The following is a 24176-nucleotide window of genomic DNA, read 5'->3' as shown; positions in this document are numbered from 1 at the left end:
ACAGAGTCTCATGCACCTTGCTTCTACCTGGTCCATCCTTGGCCATTACAGCCATTTAGAGAGTGAATTAGTGGATGGAAGATCTGTTTCTCATTCTCTTTGAAACTCTGACTTTCAAATAAATAAAATACACTATATATATGGGAGAGATCAGGAAACCTAGGTAAGGCTGTTGCTAATACACTCCTATAGTTGGGGAAGGGGTGGATGAATCAATAAAGAAAAGCAGGAATGGGAATTTAGTTCTACAGTTAAGATGCCCACACCCCAGCTAGGAGTGACTGTATTTCACTCAGCTCTGGCTGGTGACTCTGGCTTCCTGCTAATACAGACCCTGGGGAGCAGCAGGTGACAGCTTAAGTGATTGGTTCCTGCCATCCACACAGGGAGTACTGGACTGAGTTCCCAGCTTCTGTTGAGAATGAACCAGTGGGTGGCTGGTTGGTTTATCTTTCTCTGATGCCCAAATTAAAAAAAAAAAAAAATCTTGAAGAAAAAGAAAATGGGGGCCAGCACTGAGGCTCAGTGGATTGAAGTCTTGACCTGCTGGTGTCCCATATGGGCACCCATTGAGTTCCAGCTGCCCTACTTCTGATCCAGCTCCCTGCTAATGTGCCTGAGAAAGTACTGCCTGAATAGCAGGAGAAGATGGTCCAAGTCCTTGGGTCCCTGCCACCCAAGTGGGAGACATAGAAGAAGCTCCAGGCTTCAGATAGGCTCAACTCCAGCCAATGTGGACATTTGGGGAGTGAATCAGTGGATGAAAGACCTCTCTCTCTCTCTCTCAAAATAAATAAATCTTAAAAAAAAAAAAGAAAGAAAGAAAGAAAGAAAGAAAGAAAATGATCGTTATTCTATTTGTCCAGATTCAATGAAAGTTTGTGCCAGGCAATTTCATTCATTTCACAGTGCCTAGCACAAGGCTGACTAAGTGGTAAAGATTAAATAAATACTTGTTGGTTGATGAAACATGTATATAGCAATGCTGGGTACACACAGGAAATGGAAGCTCAAGGTGGTCAGACAAATGAGAAAGCAATGCAAGGCTTGGTTCTTCAAGTCAACATTTTCAAGCTTTATGACAGGGAAAACAAATGCAAGAAAATTCTGCCACATTGACAGTTCAACATGTTGCTCCTTTTGAGGGCTAAAACTTTCTTTGCCAGGAAAAGCTATGATTAAGTTAAAATATTTTAAATTAAATGTATACAATATAGAGAGCATTAATTTTATTGCTTAACATTTCTTCTAGAATTAAAAGGTTGTCTAAGGTTGCTAATGTTTATAATAGCAATCCACCACTTGAAATTTTAAACACACAAGCACCTATTTGCTAGACTAAAGCTAGCCTTGAACTTTTAGTGATGCCATATGCTTTTAAATTAACCCTTCTAAATGCTGTACACAGCTCACAACAACAGATTACTGGCTTATAACTGAATTAGGTTACAACTAAATATTCACTAGGCAAAATAAAGAAAATAAACATGAATATTCCTATATATTCCTGATGCCCAAATTAAAAGATGATTACACTGAGAATTTTGGATTAAGCATTCATAATTTGGCTGTAATATTTCAATGACTTACACATTTTAAGTTGAACTAAAATCTCTGAGGACCCTTTATCTCTGGATGAAAAAAGAAATCACACATTTTCAAATAGTATTTAATGTAAGGTCTATTAAAATCACAATCGATCATAGCTGTCAACTTCAAATAGTGCCATTCTCCTAAAGAGCTTAAGTTTACACACTGGTGCAACACAACAAATGCAGATGCTGCAAAGAAAAATGAATTTTATTCACAATACTTTGCATATAAACTTTTCCTTCTGCAGACTTGTGTGGAGTTGAAAATAAAGGATGCTAATATGCACACTATGCAGCACATAAAAAAAAAAAAAACAGGAGAGAAAACACTTTAGTTGGGTGAAAATTCATTTATCTACTGAAAATCTGGGAGTATCCACATCCACTATACTTCAAATTCACCCAAGTGACAGAAAAATATTATATGAAATGGAAAAAAATTAAATATTATTTAATCAACAGCTGATTACCTTTAAAACTTTGGGCTTCTTTTCCCTCTGGGGCCTCTTGTTTTCTTTTATAACCTAAAAAAAAATCAAATTGCAAAATGAACCTCCATTTAAGCAAAAAAAAAAAAATAGCTCCCACTCCCCCCAAATTTCTGGCTATGTCTCTGTAAAACTACTTATACCATTTAAAATCATCACCATGTTTGCTAGGCAGCACCTAAGGAGCTTATGTAAAATGTATACTCTCAAAGTCACTGAAAAAAAACCTCGCATAAAGATGAAGCAGGGAAATACCCTTTTCTCCCCTTAAAGTCTGTCTTAATTAGCCTCTGCATTCTTCACAGCGAAGCCCACGAGGTAGCCATCTTGCTTGCTTCTGCAGAGGAAGCGGCTACAGTGGAGCACTCCTGCAAACTGCTTTTTGGTATTATTATCATGGTGTTTAAAGGCAGCCCTGGCCTGCCAGCACTGTAGACGTGCTGGGCATGCCTTTTGCAAAAACAGCCCCACAAAGAGTGCAGCCAATGGCAATGCAGAGCTTAGCAACTCCAAAGTGATCTTCTCAGCCTAGTCCTTCCTAGACAAAGGATCTCCTGTGTGGCTCGGCTCTCACCACAGGACACAGGCAGCCACAAGCTGCGACATGGAGTTCGCCGCACAGGATCTGGTCGCGCCGAAATCACAGGAGGCTTCGCAAAAACAATGCACACAAATCCCCCAGGTCGCCGCCATCGGATCGATGGCCCAGTCTCCCTGATTAGTAACCTCTTGGCGGCTCCCAGGGCAGGTCCGCGCGGGGGAGGGGTGCATGGCTCTGCCTCCAACCTACAGGAGACATAAGGGAGCCTCGGGGGGCACTCGGGCTCCAGCAACTCTGGAAGGTATTGTGCATTTTTACTTTATAAGGCAAGGCTAAATATTGGCGATATTTAAGGCAGGGAGGTTATGCGAGGACAGTGTAGGCTCAGCTGTTGGGCTGCGTGTCTCATTCCTGGGAACCACACCTCTCTGCAGCAGGCGCTTTGCCCAGAAACACAGCGATTTGATTTCTGTCAATAAATGTCCAATGACAAAGGCGGATTAAAAAATAACCGTGAAGCCACTTAAAAGGAAAAAGGACAGGAGGAGGACAAGGGGAGGGGGAGGAGTTTGCAAAATGCACTTGCCACTCTCAGAGCTGGAAGAGACAGGATTTCTCTGGGTATTCCCTATGACCTTCACTTCCCAAGGAAATCCCTGTTCTACCGGAAGGCGGACCCGGGCTTGTACCTTTGGGACAAAAGCACACCTTTGGCTCCTCTTTCTCCCAAGACCATCAGCTGTCACTGGAGCATCTCTGTGCAGAGCTGCCAAGCAGGTCTCCATGTGGAGCCATCTGCACAGCAGCCTGGTGGTCACACGGAGTCACCACTGCCCAGGGACCCAGACCCCCGCAAGCCACCGCCTCCCCACTCATACCTGGACGGCCCCCATGCTCAGTGGTGGGGGGAGAACTGGCACCGGGGCTGACACCTGCTAGACACTGCTAGGGCAGGGCCAGAGGAGTTTCCCTCCCATTAGCCCCCCGGCGTCACAACAGCGCAGCAGAGGAGTGGGCAGCTGCCGGGAGCTGGCTGGACTCAAGGTCACTGCTAAAATACAGGGCAGGGGCAGGTCACCGTCCCATTGTAGCCACCTTGACAGCCGCTCCAGTCTTGGGAAGACAGCCCCAGCTCCAGCCCTGCAGGGCCAACATTTCAGCAACACATTTGGGGGATTGGCAGGACGGACTGCCTGGCTGCTCAGCCAAAGATGGGTTTTCCACTTGCAGTTGGATTTAGAACAGATTCCCACAACCAGAAATTGGGAACAGAGTGAGGGCCGGAAGGCCTGCATTTTATCAGCCTTGGTTCCTAGGTTTTCGGTTTGCCACGAAAGCATGCCTTTCCTTGTCGGGACGGGGACTCCAACATGTTTTGTTTGCCCACTTTTAAACGCCCTCTCCCTCACCACCCCTCAAAGTGTTTAACAAGTTCACATCAAGGAAAAAGCCTTAGTGGGTGTGGTGTTCTCAACTCTTCCTTAAACACTTGTAGCAAAACCAATGGATTCTGATGTAACCACACGCACCAGCACAACTCCAAATCCATGAAGCCCACGCCGTGGCTGAGAGCTGTCTGTGCAGAATGAAGCAGCCACGAAACAAGCACAAATACACTAAGGTGTGAAATGGGTCTAAAACCTTTTAGCTTTACAGCGATTCTAACTTCTCTTCTTTCTGCGATTTTTTTTATTCTCATAAAATACCGACGTTCCATGTCAACTATTAAGTGTACAATTTAGTGACATCATCAAGTGCGTTCAGCAAGTAGTGTGGCCATCTCCACTCTGCTTCCTGAACATCAGCCCCTTCCCATATACTCTGTCATCATTCAAACAATAATTTTTCATTCACCTATCCTCAACTGCAAGAAACTTCTGCTTTCTGTCTGTGGATCTGACTACTCTAGGTACATCATTTAAAAGTGGTATCCTGCAGTATTTATCCGTTTGTGTCTGGTTTACTTCACTTAGCATGTTTGCACGACTCAGCTATGTGGTAGGATGTGTCAGAATGTCTTTCCTTTTTATGGCCAAATCGTGTCCCTTTGTATGTATATACCACAATTAATTTTATCCATTTTTCTGTTGACAGTCTGGGTGCTTCTGCCTGCTGGCTATTGGGACTAATACTGCTAAGAATATTTGCATTCAAGCAGTCACTTGAGTTAGTGTCTGCAATTCTTTTGAGTATGCATAGACCTAGGAATGGAATCAGTAGATCACATGCTAAGTCTTATGTTTAATTTTCTGAGGAACCACCAAACTCTTCTCCACAGCAGCTGCACTTTCCTGTCACCCATGCACACAGGATAGCCCTTGCATTCGAATAACGTATGCCCCTCCTCCTAAACACATGAATATGTTTCAATAAAAAAAAATCAACACTTTTTTTCCAGGTTGATTACTTAACATTTACTAGAGGTCCATGATACAATTTTACATTTAAATCAATGCATTAGTCATGTACTCCATATATTGCATCAGTGAAATACAACCTGTCTTGGGGAGTTACAAGTATGGAATATTTTCAAGAGCCCCATGGATAGGGATTGTCACTGCATGGCATCCTCACGGAGACACACAACATTGCAGAAGCAAAGGTCTGTGTGCATTACTCTGTAAAGTTAATTAATAAATAAAGCCAAAGCTCATCTCAGCTAGAATTGAGGGTTAATGAAAATGACAAGAGCTAGCATTAACTCTAAATATCAAACTGGTGCTACACATGAAGATCCATTCTTGTCTGAACATACATATACCCATTGGTTATAACCATCTGAATTATTTAAAAAAGATTAATTTATTTGAAACTCAGAGAGAGAGAGAGAGAGGGAGGGAGGGAGAGGGAGAAGGGGAGAGAGAGTCTATCTGCTAGTTTGCTCTCCAGATGGCTGCAACAGCCAGTGTTGGAGTCAGGTTGAAGCCAGGAGCTAGGAGCTTGCCTTCCAGGATTCCCATGAAGGTAGCAGGTGCCCATGCACTTGGCCCAACCTCCACTGCTTTTCCCAGGTCATTAGCAGGGAACTGGATCAGAAGGCGCCGCAGCTCACTATGCTAATCCTCCACCTGCGGTGCCGGCACACCAGGTTCTAGTCCCGGTTGGGGCGCCGGATTCTGTCTCGGTTGCCCCTCTTCCAGGCCAGCTCTCTGCTGTGGCCCGGGAAGGCAGTGGGGGATGGCCCAGGTCCTTGGGCCCTGCACCCCATGGGAGACCAGGAGAAGTACCTGGCTCCTGGCTTCGGATCTGTGCAGCGCGCTGTAGCGCGCCGACCGCAGCGGCCATTGTGGGGTGAACCAACGGAAAAGGAAGACCTTTTTCTCTGTCTCTCTCTCTCTCTCTGTCTACTCTGCCTGTCAAAAAAAAAAAAAAATTAAATTAAATTAAATTAAAAAAAACCAAGGTGGAACAGCTAGAACTTGAACTGGCACCCACATGGGATGCCAGCATCACAAGTGGCAACGCTGGCCCACGTCTGTTTGAATTCTAAACTTAGTAATTTGACAGCCTCAACTCAGTTTTCATGGAGAAAACAGAAATCACTAGCAGAGAAACTGGAGGCCAGTCTGAAGTACTTATAACTATGTCCCAGGAAAAGCAAGATTAGAAACCAAGAAAACTTGTATCAGAGTCTTAATTATTCAGAACTTGCTATCACTTAACTGTTTTTCCTCAAAAGAAATAAATCAGGACTACTAACTGCATGAACTGTTATTTGATTTTGCAATCACTTAAGTAGGGGTGGGCACCACTCGCATCCCATATGGGTGCAGGTTCAAGCCCTGGCTGCTCTACTTCTGATCCAGCTTCCTGCTATTGTGTCTGTGAGAACAACTGAATGTGACTCAAGTCCTTGGGCCACTGCAACCCATACAGAAGACAAGACCCATATGAAGCTCCTGGCTCCTGGTTTTGTCCTGGCCTAGCCCTGGGCCATTGTGGTCATTTGGGGAGCAAACCAGTGGATGGCAAATCTCTGTGTATGTGTGTCTGTCCTGCTCCCTCAGTAAATCTGCCTTTCAAATAAATACAAAAATCTTAAAAAAATTTTACTCACATATATAAAGGTTTTCATATATTACAAAAGGAGATATGTATCTATCTCCTTTCTCTTAAAAACAAATAAACCCCCACAGGATTATAGACCAGAGACTATCAGAGAAAATTTAATCTAACTACCATAGTTCATAAACTGAGGCAACAAAGAAAAAAATTATCTAACTCAGTTTACATGAGTTAGAACTTGTTCTGAAACTGCTCTTAACCACTCACACTGCTTGCTCTATAACTCCTTTTTCTTTTTAGTATCTAACAATACACATTTGTAAATAAACTAAAATAATCCTAAATAAATGTCCTCCAAAAATACGTATGTGGGTTGGTGCTGTGGCGCAGTACGTTAATCCTCTGCCTGCGGCACCAGCATCCCATATGGGCACTGGTTCTAGTTAGTCCCTGCTGCTCCTCTTCCGATCAAACTCTGCTATGGCCTGGGAAAGCAGAAGATGGCCCAAGTCCTTGGACCCCTGTACCTGTGTAGGAGACCTGGGAGACCTGGCTCCTGTTTGGCATAGCTCTGGCCATTGTGGCCATTTAGGGAATGAACCAGTGGATGGAAGTCCTTTCTCTGTCTCTCCCTCTCATTGTCTGTAATTCTACCTCTCAAATAACTAAAGAAATTCTTTAAAACAACAACAACAACACAACATATGTTGGGGGAAGCATTGTGGCAGGTTAAGGTGCTGCTTGTTTGCAACACTGGCATCCCATATCAAATCCCCTATTGGAGCACACTGCTTAGGGTCCCAGCTACTCTGCTCCTAACCCAGCTCCCTACTTTGAACCTGGGAAGGCAACAGAAGATGGCCAAGTGCTTGGGTCCCGGTCACCCTGTAGGAGACCCTGATGGAGTTCTTGGCTCCTGGCCATTGTAAGACAATTTGGGGAGTGAACCAGTAGATGAAAAGATTTCTTTCTATCTAACTTTCCTCCTCTGCCTTTAAATAAATATATAAATATATTTAAAATTATATATCTTCCTTTTAAATAAAAAATATATATTAAAATGCCATCATTTTTTGAACAGAAGAATAAGAACTCAGATTTATTATTCATTCATTCATTTGAAAGGCAGAGTGGAATAATAGGAGAGAAAAGAGATCTTTCATTTGCTGCTTCATTCCCCAAAAGGTCACAATGGCTAGAGTTTGGCCAGGCCAAAATCAGGAGCCCAGAACTCCATCCTGGTCTCTAACATGGATGGCAAAGGCCAAAGCATTTGGGCCATTTTTGTTGCCTTCCCAGGCACATTAGCAGGAAGCTGGATTGGAAGCAGCAGCAAGAACTTGAACCAGTGCCCTGATATGGGATACCCATATTACAGCAAGCAGTGACAGACTCATACTACACCACAACACCAGTCCCTCAATATCACATTAAAAGTGCTTTTAAAAACAAAAACAAAACATGCTGGAGTCAGCATGTGGAGCAGCAGGCCAAGCTGCCTGCATCCCATGTCAGAGTGCCAATTTGAATTCCCATCCAGCTTCCTGCTAATGCTCCTGGGAAGGTGGCAACCAGGGTGGAGTTCCAGGCTCCTAGCTTCAACCTAGCCCAGCGCAGGCTGTTGTGGACATTAGGAGAGTGAAGCAGCAAATGGAAGATCTCTGTATCTGCCTCTCAAAGTGAAAATGAATTAATTTAAAAAAAAAGATTTTAATGGAGAATGTCATTATAAAAAATGAATTAGTACATTTTAAAGAAAACATTTTAAAAAATTTGAGAGGCACTGAGTGGGCGGCAGGGAGAGAAGGAGAAAAACAGAAACAGTCAGAGTTCCGACTTGCTGGTTTCACTCCTCAAGTGCCTGGGACATCCTGCACAGGGCCAGGTGGAAGCTGGAACCATTGCTGCTGCCTCCCAAGGTCTGCATTAGCAGGAAGCTGGAACCAGGGAGCACAGCCAGGACTTGAACTGACCATTCATATGTGGGATCGTTGTCATGCAGGTGTCCCAAGTAGGTGACAAGGACCCAGGCACTTGAGCCATCACCATCTGCTGCCTCCAAGAATGGGTATTAGCCAAAAGCTGGATCAGAAGCAGAGTAGCTGGAACTGGAATGAGGCACTTCAATATGGAATGAAGGTGCCCCAAATTTTGATTTAGCCACTGTGCCAGAGGGCCACATAGACAGCTGCCAGTTAATGATCAAAGTCTCTCAAAAAACAAACAAAAAACCCACCTCCTGTACTTTGGCCCCCTCCGTTGCATAGGCACGGTGCTGGACATACAAGGGTCAGTGAGGAGACCACTCTTGCCACCCCACCATTTCATGAGAGAGTAAGTACGTCAATCATCATTTACTGATGCAAAGTGGAGATGAGCCCAGGAAGCTTTGGAGGACACGCAGGCAGCTTTCCAGAGGAAGTGACATTTCCACTAAATACTGGCAGGTAATGCATGGTGATACCAAGGAAGGAAGAAATATGTGTGCCCAAGGAAGAGGGCCCAACATGGGCAAGGACACGGTGAGCACTATGATCGCTGAAAGTTACACTCCATTGGGGCTGGCACTGTGGCGTGGCAGGTGGGACCATCTGTGACAGCAGCATCCCATGTGAGTGCCAGTTCAAGTCCCGGTTACCCCAACTCTAATCCAGCTCCCTGCTAATGGCCTGGGAAAGGCAGCATAAGATAGCCCAAATACTTGGGCCCCTGCCACCCATATGTAAGACCTGGAAGAAGCTCCTGGCTCCAGCTGCTGTTCCAGTCCTGGTTGTTTCAGCCATCTGGGCAGTGAACCAGAGAATGGAAGATATATTGATCTGTGTGTGTATGTCTGTATCTCTCTCCTCCCCCTCCCTCTCTGTAACTCTCACAAATAATTTTTTTTTTTTTACTTTATATTTTTTTCTCATGAAGAGGTGAAAGATGGAGGGGGAGAGAGAACTGGAAGGAGGGGGAGAGAGAGAGAGACCATAAATCTTTTTTAAAAATGAAAGATCCACTCCACTATGATGAAGGGACGTTGGGAGATAATCATATAAACAGATAAACTACCAGGAGTCATTGTGCATGCATAAAGAAATGTCACCAGCTTTTAGACCTCTGCCATTCTCATTTGAATGCTATTATTTTGTTTGTTTGTTTGTTTTTAACATTTATTTACTTGAAAGTCAGAATTACATAGAGAGAGAGAGAGAGAGAAAATCTTCCATTCAATAGTTCACTCTCCAATTGGCCACAAGGACTTGGGCCATCTTCTACTGCCTTCCCAGGCCATAGCAGAGAGCTCAATAGGAAGTGAGCCAGCACTGCAGGTGGGGTTTTGCTGGTGGTTGTTAATCCATCTTTCAATTTTCCATAATTGTCCCTTTGAAAAGCTAACAATGGCCCTCCTCTTATAGACTGACCAATACAACTAACTTTTAAACTAACTTTTCAAGAGAGAACAGGTGATCACTTTGTTGTAAAATGGAAATCATTGTTTTTAAGCTAGGAAATACCCTGGTACAATTAATGAGAGAGTGGGTATATGCAAGACAGTCTTGTTCAGATAAGATCAGTTATTCACAAAAGGTTAAGCTTAGCTTTTGAATTCATTTACTAGAATATCACAACATCTACAGAGAAGCAAGGTTTGTTAGCCTAAAAGGGGGTGAGTCCCTCAGTTGGAAAACCCCAAACTCTGCAGATGCTTCTGCCACTGAAGGGATAGAGACTGGCCCCTCGCTCGTTCCAGAAATAGAACATAGGGCGTCAACTATGATTGAGAAATGGTTTAATGCCTGTGAGATCTACTTAATAACTTTTCCATGAAGCTTAACTCAGAGAATTACACCCCCCCCCGCCCCGGAGGGAACCACAAAACAAGGCATCCATTGAACGCAAACTATTTATAATAGAATCCCTAGAATTGAAGTTTTTTCAAAAGTCTATTGCATTTTGCTGATATTCAAACACTTAAAAAGCACATCACATCTTGTTATTTAAATTAAAATGAAAATAATAAAATAAAAAGACAATCCCCTCCAAAATCAGCAGGGATAGAGCTCAAGCTTCTAATCATGGTACTCTTCAGATTTACATCATTAACAATTTTATCTTTATTTATTTTCACTTGAAAGCTGAGAGAGAGAGTGAGCAAGCATGAGAAACAAACACCGAAGGACCTTCCAATTGCTGTTCCAGTGCCTCAAGCATCCAGGGCTGGGCCAAGCTAAAGCCAGGAGCTGGGAACTCAATTTGGGTCTCCCAGATGGGGAACCAGGGTCCCAAGCACTTGAGCCAGCAGCACCCGCTGGCTCCCAGAGTGCCCATTATCAGGAAGCTGGAATCAGAAGCAGAGCCAAGACTTAGGCACTCCAATAAGGGAGGCAGGTGTCCCACAGCATTTTAACCGCTGTACCAGATAGATGCCTGTCCCACTCTACAGAGTTAAATGAAAAAAAAAAAAAAAAAAAAAAAAAAAAACATGGCCTATCCTTATCTGGAACAGCACAGACAATTACGCTGATGTTTCCATAGATACTCAGTCTTAATGACAATGAAGAAAATGTGATCATTTCCCCAAAAATGTTTGATTTTTAGCTGACTTTCAAATGCTTATTCAATGAGCCTACTAATTCTGTTTTTAAAATATTGTACATTTATATGGAATATGGAGACAGAGAGAGCTCGCATCTACCAGTTCATGTCCCAAATGCTCACAATAGCCAGGGCTCGGCTGAAGCCAGAGCAGGGAGTCAGGAACTCAATGCCAGTCTCTCACAAGGGTGGAAGGAATCCAATTATTTGAGCCATCACCCTTGCCTTCAGGGTCTGCACTGGTAGTCATAGTCAGGAAGCGGAGCCAGGGCTTGAAATCAAACTGAGGTACTCTGACATGGCACAAGGGTGTCTTAACCATGAGGCTCTGTGCCCACTCCAGAGTGTTAATTCTTGATGTTTAAAATAAAAATCAATAGGCCCAGCACTGTGGCATGGCAAGTAAAGCAGCTGTCTACAGTACTGGCATTCCATTTGGGTGCTGGTTCAAGTCCTGGCTGCTCCATTTCCAACTCAGCTCTCTGTTATAGCCTAGGAAAGCAGTAGAAGATGGTCCAAGTGCTTGGGCCCCTGCCTGGCATGGGGGACCAGGAAGAAGCTCCTGGATTCAAGCTTTGGATTAGCCCGGCTCTGGCTTTTGCAGCCATCTGGGGAGTGAACCAGTGGATAGAAGATCTCTCTCTCTCTCTCTCTCTTTGCCTCTCTGTAATCTGCCTGTAAAATAAACCAGTAAAATAAATAAATAGTTCTCACTATGTCTAAACCATGAACTGTTTTTTGTTTATCCAGAACATCAATTCTTTCAAGCATGTCATTGAAAAAGAAGTGCAATGGAATTCACTGATTTCATGTCTGATTTAAAATACATACCCATACTTTTTTTTAATAAAAGAATCATTTATTTTATTGGAAAGTCAGTTACATAGAGAGAAAAGGAGAGGCATAGAGCGAGAGGTCTTCCATCCGCTGGTTGACTCCCCAGATGGCCACAACGGCAGGAGCTGCGCCAATCTGAAGCCAGGAGCTGGGAGCTTCTTCTGGGTCTCCCACAAGGTTGCAGGGTCCCCAGGACTTGGGCCATCCTCCACTGCCTTCCCAGGCCGTAGCAGAGAGCTGGATAGAAGGGAAGCAGTCAGGACTCGAACCTGTGCCCATATACGATGCTGGCACCACAGGCAGCAGCCCTACCCGCTATGTCACAGCCCTGGCCCCTATACCCATAATTTTTATAGGATTAGGCTGCATATTAGAGTATGAATTAATGTTTTTGGTGTGGGATGAAGGGTGACTATACCTGACAATTCTCTTGATTGCTCACCAAAAGAAAATGGCTTGAAAGGTTTTGAAAATTTATATTTCCTCCTGGCCTGTCTAACTTAAAATGTTATACAAGATCAGCATTTCCTTGTTGGGCTCCAAATCCCAATGATGCTATTAACATGACTGGGCCGGACTTCTAGTCAGGGCAATTGCAGCCACAGAGAACCAGGGCTGTCACTAACAAAGGAAACGATGTGCAAGTGAACATGGAATGAGCAATGAAAACTCATGTATCATCGGTAACAGACATTATTTCAGGATACCATAGCTCTCCTTGATAAATCTAACATTAAAAAGAGTCCTAGGGCTGGCGCCACAGCTCAATAGGGTAATCCTCCACCTTGCGGCGCCCGCACACTGGGTTCTAGTCCCAGTCGGGACACCAGATTCTGTCCCAGTTGCCCCTCTTCCAGGCCAGCTCTCTGCTGTGGCCAGGGAGTGCAGTGGAGGATGGCCCAAGTGCTTGGGCCCTGCACCCCATGGGAGACCAGGAGAAGCACCTGGCTCCTGCCTTTGGATCAGCACGGTGCGCCGGCTGCAGCAGCCATTGGGGGGCTGAACCAACGGCAAAGGAAGACCTTTCTCTCTGTCTCTCTCTCTCACTATCCACTCTGCCTGTCAAAAAAAAAAAAAAAATTTCCAAAAAAAAAGGGGGTCCTGACAGAATTGCGACATGCTAAATCCATGTTTATTCTACCATGGTGGCATCATCTCACATTTATGAATTTAAAAAGAATATCGAACTTTCACTTCTAGTAATGATGAAATTGATCATCTGGAATGACCCTCCCCCTGATGACAATTAGAGAAGCTGGACAAAACGGACAGTCACCTGCTTGAAGGCACAGGAGAGTGGAAAAATTCCCAGGACAGTGAAGAATTGCCAGACCACGATTCAAGGGTGAAGCAGGTCCAGGGAGGGTAAACATATTTTAAGTCAAAAGAGAAGAAGGACAGGTGCTAATGTTGTGGAGTAGTGGGTTAACCTGCTGCCCATGACACGGATATCCCATATGAGCACTGGTTCGAGTCCTGGCAGCTCCACTTCCATTCCAGCTCTCTGCTAAAGCATCTGGGAAACCAGCAGAATATGGCCCAAATATCTGGGCTCCTGCACCCATGTGGGGAACCCGGATGGAGTTCCTGGCTTCTAGCTTCAGCCTGGCCCAGTCCCAACCATTGCAGTCTTTAGGCAAGTAAACCAGCAGATGGGAGATCTCTCTTCCTAGATGTGTATCCTACCCTCTCTTTCTGCAACTCTGCCTTTCAAATACATAAATTTTTTTTTTTTTGACAGACAGAGTGGACAGTGAGAGAGAGAGACAGAGAGACAGGTCTTCCTTTGCCGTTGGTTCACCCTCCAGTGGCCGCCGCGGCCGGCACGCTTCGGCCAGCGCACCGTGCTGATCCGAAGCCAGGAGCCAGGTGCTTCTCCTGGTCTCCCATGGGGTGCAGGGCCCAAGTACTTGGGCCATCCTCCACTGCATTCCCTGGCCATAGCAGAGAGCTGGACTGGAAGAGGGGCAACTGGGACAGAATCCGGCGCCCCGACCGGGACCAGAACCCGGTGTGCCGGCGCCGCAAGGCGGAGGATACATAAATCTTTAAAAACAGAAAAAAGACTGATAAACTGTGCTTGTACTATCAGCTGGTTCCTCCCAGGGTGCACACTAGGAACAAGGTAGAAATGAAATGGAGCCAGGACTCAATCCCAGGCTCCAATATGGGATGCAGGCATCTCAGGCAGGATCATGGCCAGTGCACCAAATTCCCACCTTAAATAGTACATTTAAAAATTGATATGTGAATTACATACCATAAAAAAAGATTTAATATTTAGTTCTTTATTCTAATAGAATGGTGATAGTCATGGACAATTACACAGATTTTTCAAAATGTGTTTTTCTATTTTGTAGCATACAAATTGGGAATCCAGGGGCTGACATTGTGACGCAGTTGGTTAAGCCGTCATTTGCAATATCCATATCCCATATCAGAGTGCTAGTTCAAGTCAGATCCAGCTCCATGCTAAGACGTCTGGGAAAGCAGCAAAAGATGGTTCAAGTAATTGGGCCCTTGCAGCCACATGGGAGACCCAGACAACTTGAGCCCCAGGCTAGAGGCCTGGCCTGGCCAGGCCCAGTCCCAGCTGTTATGTCCATTCGGGGAGTAAATCAGCAGATGGAAAATCTTCTCTGTGTTACTCTTTCAAATAAATAAAAATAAATCTTAAATAAATAAATAAAAAAAAAGACATGGGGCTGGCGCTGTGGCACAGTGGATTAAGCTGCCACTTGCAGCACCAGCATCCCTTGTGGGCATCAGAGTCCTGGCTGCTCTGCTGCCACTCCAGCTGAGGATGGCCCACCTTCTTGGGCCCCTGAACCCGTATGGGAAACCATGATGAAGCTCCTGGCTCCTGGCTTTGGCCTGGCCCAGCCCTGATCTGTACAGCCATTTGGGGCATGAACCATAAGATGGAAGATTCTCTGTCTCTCCTCTTTTTTTTTTTTTTTTTTTTTTTTTTTTTTTTTTTTTGACAGGCAGAGTGGACAGTGAGAGAGAGAGACAGAGAGAGAAAGGTCTTCCTTTGCCGCTGGTTCACCCTCCAATGGCCGCCGCTGCAGCCGGCGCACCGCGCTGATCCTGGCAGGAGCCAGGAGCCAGGTGCTTTTCCTGGTCTCCCATGGGGTGCAGGGCCCAAGCACCTGGGCCATCCTCCACTGCACTCCCTGGCCACAGCAGAGAGCTGGCCTGGAAGAGGGGCAACCGGGACAGAATCCGGCGCCCCAACCGGGACTAGAACCCGGTGTGCCGGCGCCGCAAGGTGGAGGATTAGCCTATTGAGCCACGGCGCCGGCTCATGTCTCTCCTCTTTCTAACTCTGCCTTTCAAATAAATATTTTTTTAAAAAATGATGAGGCCAGCGCTGTGGCATATGGGTAAAGCTGCCACCTACATGGACGGTATCCCATGTGGTCACCGGTTTGAGTCCCAGCTGCTCCCCTTCAATCCAGCTCTCTGCAATGGCCTGGGAAAGCAATAGAAGATGGCCCAAGTCCTTGGCTCTCGCACCTATGTGGGAGACCTGGAAGAAGCTCCTAGCTCCTGGCTTCAGATCAGCACAGCTCCGGCCATTGTGGCCAATTGGGGAGTGAACCATCTGATGGAAGACCTCTCTCTCTCTGCCTCTCCTCTGACTTTCAAATAAATAAATAAATTTTTCTTTTTAAAAAAAATGACATGTAAATATGGGAATCCAAATCTAAATATCATCTCATGAGTAACTGTCAAGATTCAATACCATAGTCTTCTTTTTAAAAATTTTTATTGAGTAATTTTCATTTTCTTTTAAGAGCAAAGAAGCAGAGCCGGCGCCGTGGCTCAATAGGCTAATCCTCCACCTTGCGGCGCCGGCACACCGGGTTCTAGTCCCGGTCGGGGCGCCGGATTCTGTCCCGGTTGCCCCTCTTCCAGGCCAGCTCTCTGCTATGGCCAGGGAGTGCAGTGGAGGATGGCCCAGGTGCTTGGGCCCTGCACCCCATGGGAGACCAGGAAAAGCACCTGGATCCTGGCTCCTGCCATCGGATCAGCGCGGTGCGCCGGCTGCAGCGGCGGCCATTGGAGGGTGAACCAACGGCAAAGGAAGACCTTTCTCTCTCTGTCTCTCTCTCTCACTGTCCACTCTGCCTATCAAAAAAAAAAAAAAAAAAAAAAAAAAAAAAAAAAAAGAGCAAAGAAGCAGAGAGACAGTCATCTTCCATGGACTGGTTCATTCCCTAAATGGTCACAATGGGTGGGCTGGGGCAGGCAAAAGCAGCTAGCAGCCTGGAGCTCCATCTGTATCTGTCAGAGAGGTGGTAGGGACCCAAGAATTAAGGGATCACCTGCGACCTCCCAGAATGAGCATTGGCCGCAAGCTGGATCAGAAGCTGAGGAGCCAGGATTAGAAGCAGGCACCCTGGGCTGGGATGCAGGCGTGCCAGGTGGGGCCAATGCCCACTCCGGCCATGTCGTCTTTATCACCATCTCTCACCCACACTGGCCCCTCAGCAAGTGCTAGCTTCCTTCCTCTCTCCTTCCTTTGCTACCTTCCTGTATTTTGAGAAGTTTAAATTTTATTAAAATGTTCATGAGCCTAATTAGTAATGAAAGACACAGTCCCCTGGTTGTTGATGCCTAGAAAAAGTTGAATGCTGTTTGTTCTAAAATCTCACCATGCACAGGGTCAGTAGAAAATGGAGATAGGTGAATCAAGAAAGCAACCTTATTTCTCTGTTGCCAGCAGACATCTCTCCCAGTAATTCTGTAGTAACTCATAAAGAATTCACTGACTCCTGCAAATGTAGGAGAAATTCTCTCTCACACACGTTTTTCTAAATCTATCCTCTGTCGGCTCCATCCAAAATTCCACGGCTTGGATGAGCCATGGCCTTCACCATCTTGTTCACCCACTTCCTCCTGCCTTGATCCTACTTTTGGTCTTTAACAGAAAACTCACCACAAATTGGTGTTGCGTATGAAATACGATATGAAAATAAGCTGTAGAGTGTAAATGTCTAGAACCCAGCAGACACACCAAAACCCTCTCATTATACAAGGACAAGAAAATAACTGTGGCATGGTTGTCTCACTGGAAACCACAACTATAATTGTGTATCACATGGGAACAGTGAGGCCAATTCATTCATAGTGTATCTTAATCCCCCAGCAGGAAAAACGCTTTTGCAGATACTGAGAAAGGGTGTGTACCAGCTACTTCTGAGGCCTTTCAGTTACTTTCCTGTAAATAGCGTGAACCAAGTGGCAAAAGAGCCGGCAGGTGAGAGTAATGAAATGAATGAGCAAATCTCTCCCAGGATGCACAGTCTATACAGCAGGCACAGTGCCAGTGCCGGAGCCATTGCATCCTCGTCTCTGCTCTGCTGACATTCCAGGCAACACTCTCTCATAGCTAAAGTAGCTCCATTTTAGCTCCATTCGCACCCTGATCATGAGCGCATGGAGAGAATCTAAATTCTTAATGCAAGTCATAAATTCCATTTGTTCAAAGCCTTAAAAAAAATGACATCTTCTCCCTGACCCTGCATGATTCTCTTACTTGTTTTTATTTTTGAGCAGTGGGACACATAACTTACATTTCTCTAAAATCTAATAAAAGCTACGGATCATCTCAAACGCATATAAGAACAGTATGCTGTATGTAACTGTGAGTGGGTGGGATCTCACACCACGGAAGCCCAACCAGGTGAAAAACCTCAGATGGGCTGGGTGTTTGGCTCAGCAGTTACAGTACCACTATGGGGGCTGGCATTGTGGCAAAGTGGGTAAAGCCACCACCAACGATGCCAATATTCCATATCGGCATACTCATGTCCTGTATGCTCCACTTCCAATCCAGCTCCTTGCCAATGGCCAGGGAAAAGCTGCAGAAGATGGCCCCAAGTGTTTGGGCCCCTGCCACCCACACGGGAGACCCAAAAAAAGCTCCTGGCTCAAGCCTGGCGCAGAGCTGGCCTTTGTAGGCATTTGGGGAGATACCATCGGGAATGCTGGGGTCACATAGCACAGTGCCTGAGTTTGAACTTGAGCTCTGCTGCAGCTTCAGATTGCAGCTTTCTGCTAATGCACACCCTGGTAGTCAGCAGTGATTACCTGGGAACTTGGGGCCCTGCCACCTATGTAGGAGACCCAGATTGAGCTCCTGGCTCCTAGCTTTGGCCTGTCCCACCCTGGCTGTTGCAGGCATTTGGGGAGTGAACCAGTGAATGGAGGGAGGGCCTCTAATTCTATTTCCCCTTGCTGCCTTTCCAATAAAGAAATTAAATAATCAAGTCAAATTTTTTTTAAAAGCTCTGATGTGGAAGTTGTACTTTTATGATTTCCAAACATAATATGCATGACCAGTGTTGGGATCATTTACACTAGGATCTAGTTGGCCTTAGAAATTCTTGTACAGCAAGAAAGTTTAGCAGTAATAAAGCGCTAATATAATAATAGTAATTTTAAAATTCTGATTTTCCATGGTATCTAAAAATACACCAAATTCCTAATCTGATCTGGCTGGTATCCAGTCATTAATTAGATTTCTCTGAAAAACTGGCTCAATCACCATCTTTGAGAGGACTTTCAGATGTATTTACTGAAAGGAATATAACAAAAACTACAGTGTCTCATTTGGAGAGAAATGGATCTCATTTTCAAAAAAATATTGTGCGCAAACTTCAAGTTTCCAAAAGTGGTAAAGATTTAGAAATCCTTTGGAATTAACTCATCAGCAAAATATCAAGGTTTTAAAACTTTTAGCTTGAAACACAAAATAAATAGTTCCAGTGCAAGAAAATAATCTTAAAAGCAAAACAAAATTTATGCAGAAAAAATTCACTATCATATGGGAAACCAGATTATATCGGGGCCAGTGTTGCGGCAGAGGCTTAACCTGCGGTGACAGCATCCCTTATGGAGGCTGGTGTGAGTCCCCGCCCCACACTTCCCATCTAGCTTCCTGCTAGTAGTGTGCTTGGGAAAGCAGCAGAAGATGGCCCAAGAACTTGGGCCTCTGCACCCATGTGGGAGATCTGGGAGAAGCTCCTGGCTCCTGGCTTTGGCCTGGCCCAGCTCCAGCCTTTACAGGTATTTGGAGAATGAACAAGCAGATGTCTCTCTCCCTCTCTCTCTCTCTCTTTCTGCTTTTCAAATAACAAATACATCTTTAAAAAAAGAAAGAAAATAAACTGAAGCAACAGAAAACAATTCACCTAGAGGAATATTATACAGCCATTTTAAAAAAATCATGGGGGCAAGTGCTGGGCATTGTGGTAGAATAAATTAAGCTACGGCTTGCTTGCAACACCCACATCCCATCAGAGTGCCTCCCTCTGACCCTCTCTCTGTCACTGCCTTTCAAATAAATAAATAAATCTTAAAAACAAAAATATATTGGGGCAGGCATTTTGCACAGTGGTTAGGACAGCACTTTGGGACCTTTGTATCCCATGGATGAATCCCTGAGTGTAAGTCACGGCTTTGCTCCTGGGGTCAGCTTCCTACTAACGTGCACCCTGAGAGGCAGCAGGTGATGGCTCAAGTAGGTGTGTCCCTGGCAGCCTTGTGGGAGACCCAGTCTGAGTTCTGGGCTTCTTCTTTCAGCCTGGCCCACTCCTGGCTGTTGCTGGTATACAGAGAGTTAACCAGCAGATAGAAGATCTCTAACTTTTAAAATTAAAAAAAAAAAAAAATTATTTTACAAACTTCTAATCTCCAGAGAAAAGCCTGATGATATACTGAGTGAAAAAGACTCTCATTTGACTTCAACTATGTTGTTTTTTAAACTCAGAAAAAATACTGGAAGCAAATATGCCAATATACCCACGGTGGTTGCCTCTAAATGGTAAAATTATGGTTTATATTTTCCTACTTCTAAGTTTTCTACAACACAAATCACAATATTTTGGTTTAGCATGTTTTATTATTTTTTACAGTAACACAGGCTCATTATGTAAAAATCCAAACTACACAGAAAAATTTCAGCAAAACATATTTAATATACTTAATATACTTAAAATATATTTAAAACATATTTAATATATACCTCAAAAAATCCAATTCTCAGATGTAAACAGGTCCCACAGTTTGGTGAGGTAGGTTTTGTTTTAGAATTCTTCTTTAAAATACCACTTGCAGTTAGGAAAATACGTGATTTTGAGTTTTTGTGTCCCTTTTCCCTCTTATGAAAACTTTCAGTTTCCCAAACCTACCATCTTAATATAACTCACAAAAGCCTAGGGCAGCAATTTCAAACAAGCAGACAGCTTTTAACACATATTTCTAAATCCTCTGCACCTTCCTGAAAACCTTTTCCTTAAGCCTTCTACTTGAATGCCTATTATAGACACCCCATGATCCTAGTATCTTTGTACTTTAAAATGAAAAGTGGGGCCTGCACCGTGGCTTTGTAGGCTAAGCTTCCACCCGTGGTGCTGGCATCCCATATGGGCACCTTTGTGTCCTGGCTGCTCACCCTCTTATCCGGTTCTCTGCTATGGTCTGGGAAAGAAGAAGATGGCCCAAGTCCTTGAGCCCCTGCACTTGTGTGGGAGACCTGGAAGAAGCTCCTGGCTCCTGGCTTCAGATCATTCTAGCTCCAGCTGTTGTGGCCATTTGGGGAGTGAACCAGCAGATCTCTCTCTCTCTCTTTTTCTCTCTCTCTGTAACTGTGCATTTCAAATAACTAAACAAATCTTAAAAACAAACAAACAAAAAAAGGATAGTCTCAAGCTCCTGGCTCCTGGTTTCAAGCCAGCACATCACATGGCTGTTGAGGGCATTTGGGGAGTGAACCAGAAAGCTGCCCTTCCAGGCTTTCTGTTAAAGACAGTGAAGTGGTACTAATAGGCCATAATTAAATCAGAGAAAGCAAAATTTCTCTTTTGTTGCAATCACAGCAGACATGAGAGCTGATGATAATTAGCCAACACCTTCTAGATGCTCAAGAATTTAGCAGAGTCTCATTAGCAATGTAATTCCTTAATTGCTTAGATTAGTTTGATCCATTTGCTAGTTGTATATTACTTTAGTATGATAATAGCAGAGAATGTAGCAGCTTAGTTAAGCCACAGCCTGAAGTGCCAGCATCCCATGAGCACCAGGTTGAAGTCCCTGCTACTCCACTTCAGATCCAGCTCCCTGCTAATGCGCCTGGAAAAGCAGCAGAAGATGGCCTGCCTATGTTCCTGGGCCCCTGCACCCATGAGAGATCCAGAAGCTCCTGGCTTTGGCCTGGACCAGCCCTGGTTATTGTGGCCATGGGGGGAGTGAACCAGCAGATAGAAGATCTCTCTCTCTCTCTGTCCTCTCTCTGTAACTCTGCCTTTCAAATAAATAAATAAGTCTTCAAAGCAAAACAACAACAAAAGGATTCTTTCATTTTTCCTTGTGACACACTGATCATTGTTCCTCAATGGCTGACAACATGAAAAGGAGAATAATTTTTTTTCAAGATTTATTTTATTTATTCAAAAGGCAGAGTGACAGAAAGAGAAACCTTGCATACGCTGGTTCACTCCCCAGTGGCCACAACAGCTGGGGCTGGGCTAGGTTGAACCAGGAGCCAGGCTTGGGTCTCCCAAGTGAGTACAGAGGTCCAAGCACTCGGGCCATCTTCCACTACTATCGCAGACACATTTGCAGGAAGCTGGATTCTTAGTGAGCAGCTAGGTCTTGAACCTGTGCCCACATGGGATGCTGGCACTGCAGACTGGCCTGGGAGAATAACTTTTGTAACTCTGATACTATTGCTTTAAAAGATTTTTTTCTTTTTTTTTCCTGTTAACTTGAGAGGGAGGGAGAGTGAGCAATATCTCTCATTCACTGGTTCACTCCAAACAGGCCTGCAATATCAGAGACTGGGCCAGGCTGAGGACAGGAAACTAACTCAATAAAGGTCTCCTTGTGGGTGGCTATCATCTGCTACCTCCTAGGGTCCCTGAGAATTAGCAGGACACTGGAATAGGGAACAGAGAGAGCAGGGACTCAAACCCAGACACACGCACATGGGATGCATGTGCCCCAAGAAGCCTCTTAACCACTAGGCCAAACATCCACTCCCATCAACTTTTGAAACCCTAATTTGGAATAAAATACAAAGAGGTTAACTGACAAAAGCTATCTGAGCATAGGCACCCTATCTGAGCATAGGGTGCACCCAACGTGCACCCTACTCTGGTGCTCACCATCATACAGCAGTATAACTTCATCTGGGCCAACTCCGGATGAAGATGCTGGCCAGGTCCACACACCTTTCCTCCCAGATAGGACATACACAACATGGCAAGGTAAGGTCTGAACCTCAGCGACAAGACTCCAGAAATTAGCACCCACAGGTCACAATCAACCAAGATCCACATAGTTCTGCTGACACAGTTGGAGTTTACAGATGCGTGTACGATAGACATGAAAGGTTTGTATTCTTGTGTCCAGTTCTGTGGTGCGGTATGCTACTACTGAAGTCTCAGCCACAATACAAAGAGATTCCTCAAAGGCTCATATAACATCTGCCCTCAATTGAAGGAGTTGGTAGCAAAAATGTATTCCATATGTCCTGAGCAACACATGCCAAAATGAGAACCCGCTGTATGAATACACTAAGAAAAGCAGGGGCTAAGTGAGGCAAGATTCTCCCCCACCCCCACCAAGAGTGAAAATGAGAGTGTGTCAACCAATCCTGGAAGGGCACATGTGGAAATAGACTGTTATCACACGGAAGGACTCACCCTAAGACAGCTCTGTTTGAATCACATGGCACAACTGCACAGTACTGCAAACACAACCTAGAAAGGTAGTACTATTTTTCCAGGTATACTCTACATTAGTTAAAATGACAGTATGATAATAAACATAGCTCACTTTATGGTGTTAGCTATTATGGTGCTCTAATCAAACTAAACCAAATGCTTTAATATTTGGGGGAAAAATTAATACTACCCAGAAGAAATGCAAGATAGGTTATTCCACTTTGGCTATACCAACTCATAAACTGCTTGTCTAGTCTTTCAATTACTTTTAATTAATTGCAGAATGCTAGACCAAAATCATCTGGCTTAGAGACATAGATTTCCAGATCCCACCCTCAGAAGCATGGTAGAGAGTAACACATATGTCTCAAAATACCAAATTATTATACACATGAGAAACAGTCTGGCTGAAAGCAAATTCTTAGATGATTATTTGCATGGTAAAGTTCGTGGTGTTAATTGTATTTTTTTTTTCTTTTGAAAGCTAGAAAGACACACAGAACTCTCCCATCTGCTGGGTCACTCCCCTCTGCCTTTAAGATCCAGGGCTGGTCTACTAAGAAGCTGGGAGCAAGGAACTCCAGCCAGGTCTCCCATGTGGGTGGCAGGGAACCAGCAACTTGAGCCATCACCTCCTGAGCTCCAAGGTGCACATTAGCAAGAAGTTGGAACTGGGAGTGAGGATTCAAAACCAGGCACTCCCATATAGCGGATACAGCAGCCCAACCCAAGAGTTTACTCATTAAGTCAAACGCCAGCCCCTATCTGTATTTGTGAATGTTTAGAACAGTAAGTTAAACTAAACTTAGCAGAAGGCAATTGCACTTGAAGAATAATTTTAAAATAATTTTTAGAAGAAAACAAAAGAACATCTTCATCACTTTAGAACTGGTACAAATCTACAACATTTTCTTAAACAAAACACAAAAATGTGCCATAAAGCAGAGAACTTGTGAACCATACTACGCCTGGGAAAACAGTGGAGGATGGCCCAAATGCCTGGGCCCCTGGCACCCATGTGGGAGACCTGGAAGAAGCATCTGGCTCCTGGCTTCAGTCTGTCTGAGTCCTAGCTGTTGTGGCATTTTGGAGAGTGAACCAGTGGATGGAAGATATCTGTCTCTCTCTCTCTCTCTCTCTCTGTATGTCTCTCCCTCTTTCTCCATAACTCTTCCATTCAAATAAATAAATAAATATTTTTAAAAATAAAAAATATATATGTTAAGGGTTAGCAGCAAGGACATGAAGTAAGTAGAACTCTCATACACTCCTGAAGGAAGTCTTAATTAGAACAACCAGGGTTGCTTGGAAATGTTTATAAAAGCAGGACATACGTATTATTTCATGACCCAACAATTCTACTCCTAGAATATACCCAGTAGAATGCATGCATATG

General features: G+C 44.5%; 1 protein-coding gene across 8 annotated transcripts in view; it reads right to left on the bottom strand.

Moving 5' to 3' along the window:
- The window catches only part of TET1 (tet methylcytosine dioxygenase 1), a 113288-nt gene that overhangs the window by 68340 nt on the left and 20772 nt on the right, over positions 1-24176 (bottom strand). For 2 of the 8 annotated variants that reach the window (XM_051823231.2, XM_070057768.1), the window contains exons 1-2: positions 2655-3047; positions 2063-2116 (exon numbers count right to left, since the gene is read on the bottom strand). Coding sequence is in view for 4 of the 8 variants with exons in the window: in XM_051823229.2 (XP_051679189.2) it covers positions 2063-2116; positions 2224-2226 (57 nt within the window). In the remaining 4 variants the exon portion in view is untranslated. Of the gene's footprint in view, positions 1-2062; positions 2117-2223; positions 3048-24176 lie in introns of those variants that run through there. The other 6 variants (XM_051823229.2, XM_070057765.1, XM_008270043.4 and 3 more) reach the window with 4 other exon arrangements.

The sequence above is a fragment of the Oryctolagus cuniculus genome, chromosome 15, assembly GCF_964237555.1.
Source record: "Oryctolagus cuniculus chromosome 15, mOryCun1.1, whole genome shotgun sequence".
NCBI lineage: Eukaryota > Metazoa > Chordata > Mammalia > Lagomorpha > Leporidae > Oryctolagus > Oryctolagus cuniculus.
The sequence above is the reverse complement of the archived record's forward strand: the minus strand, read 5'-3'. Positions and strand labels throughout refer to the sequence as shown.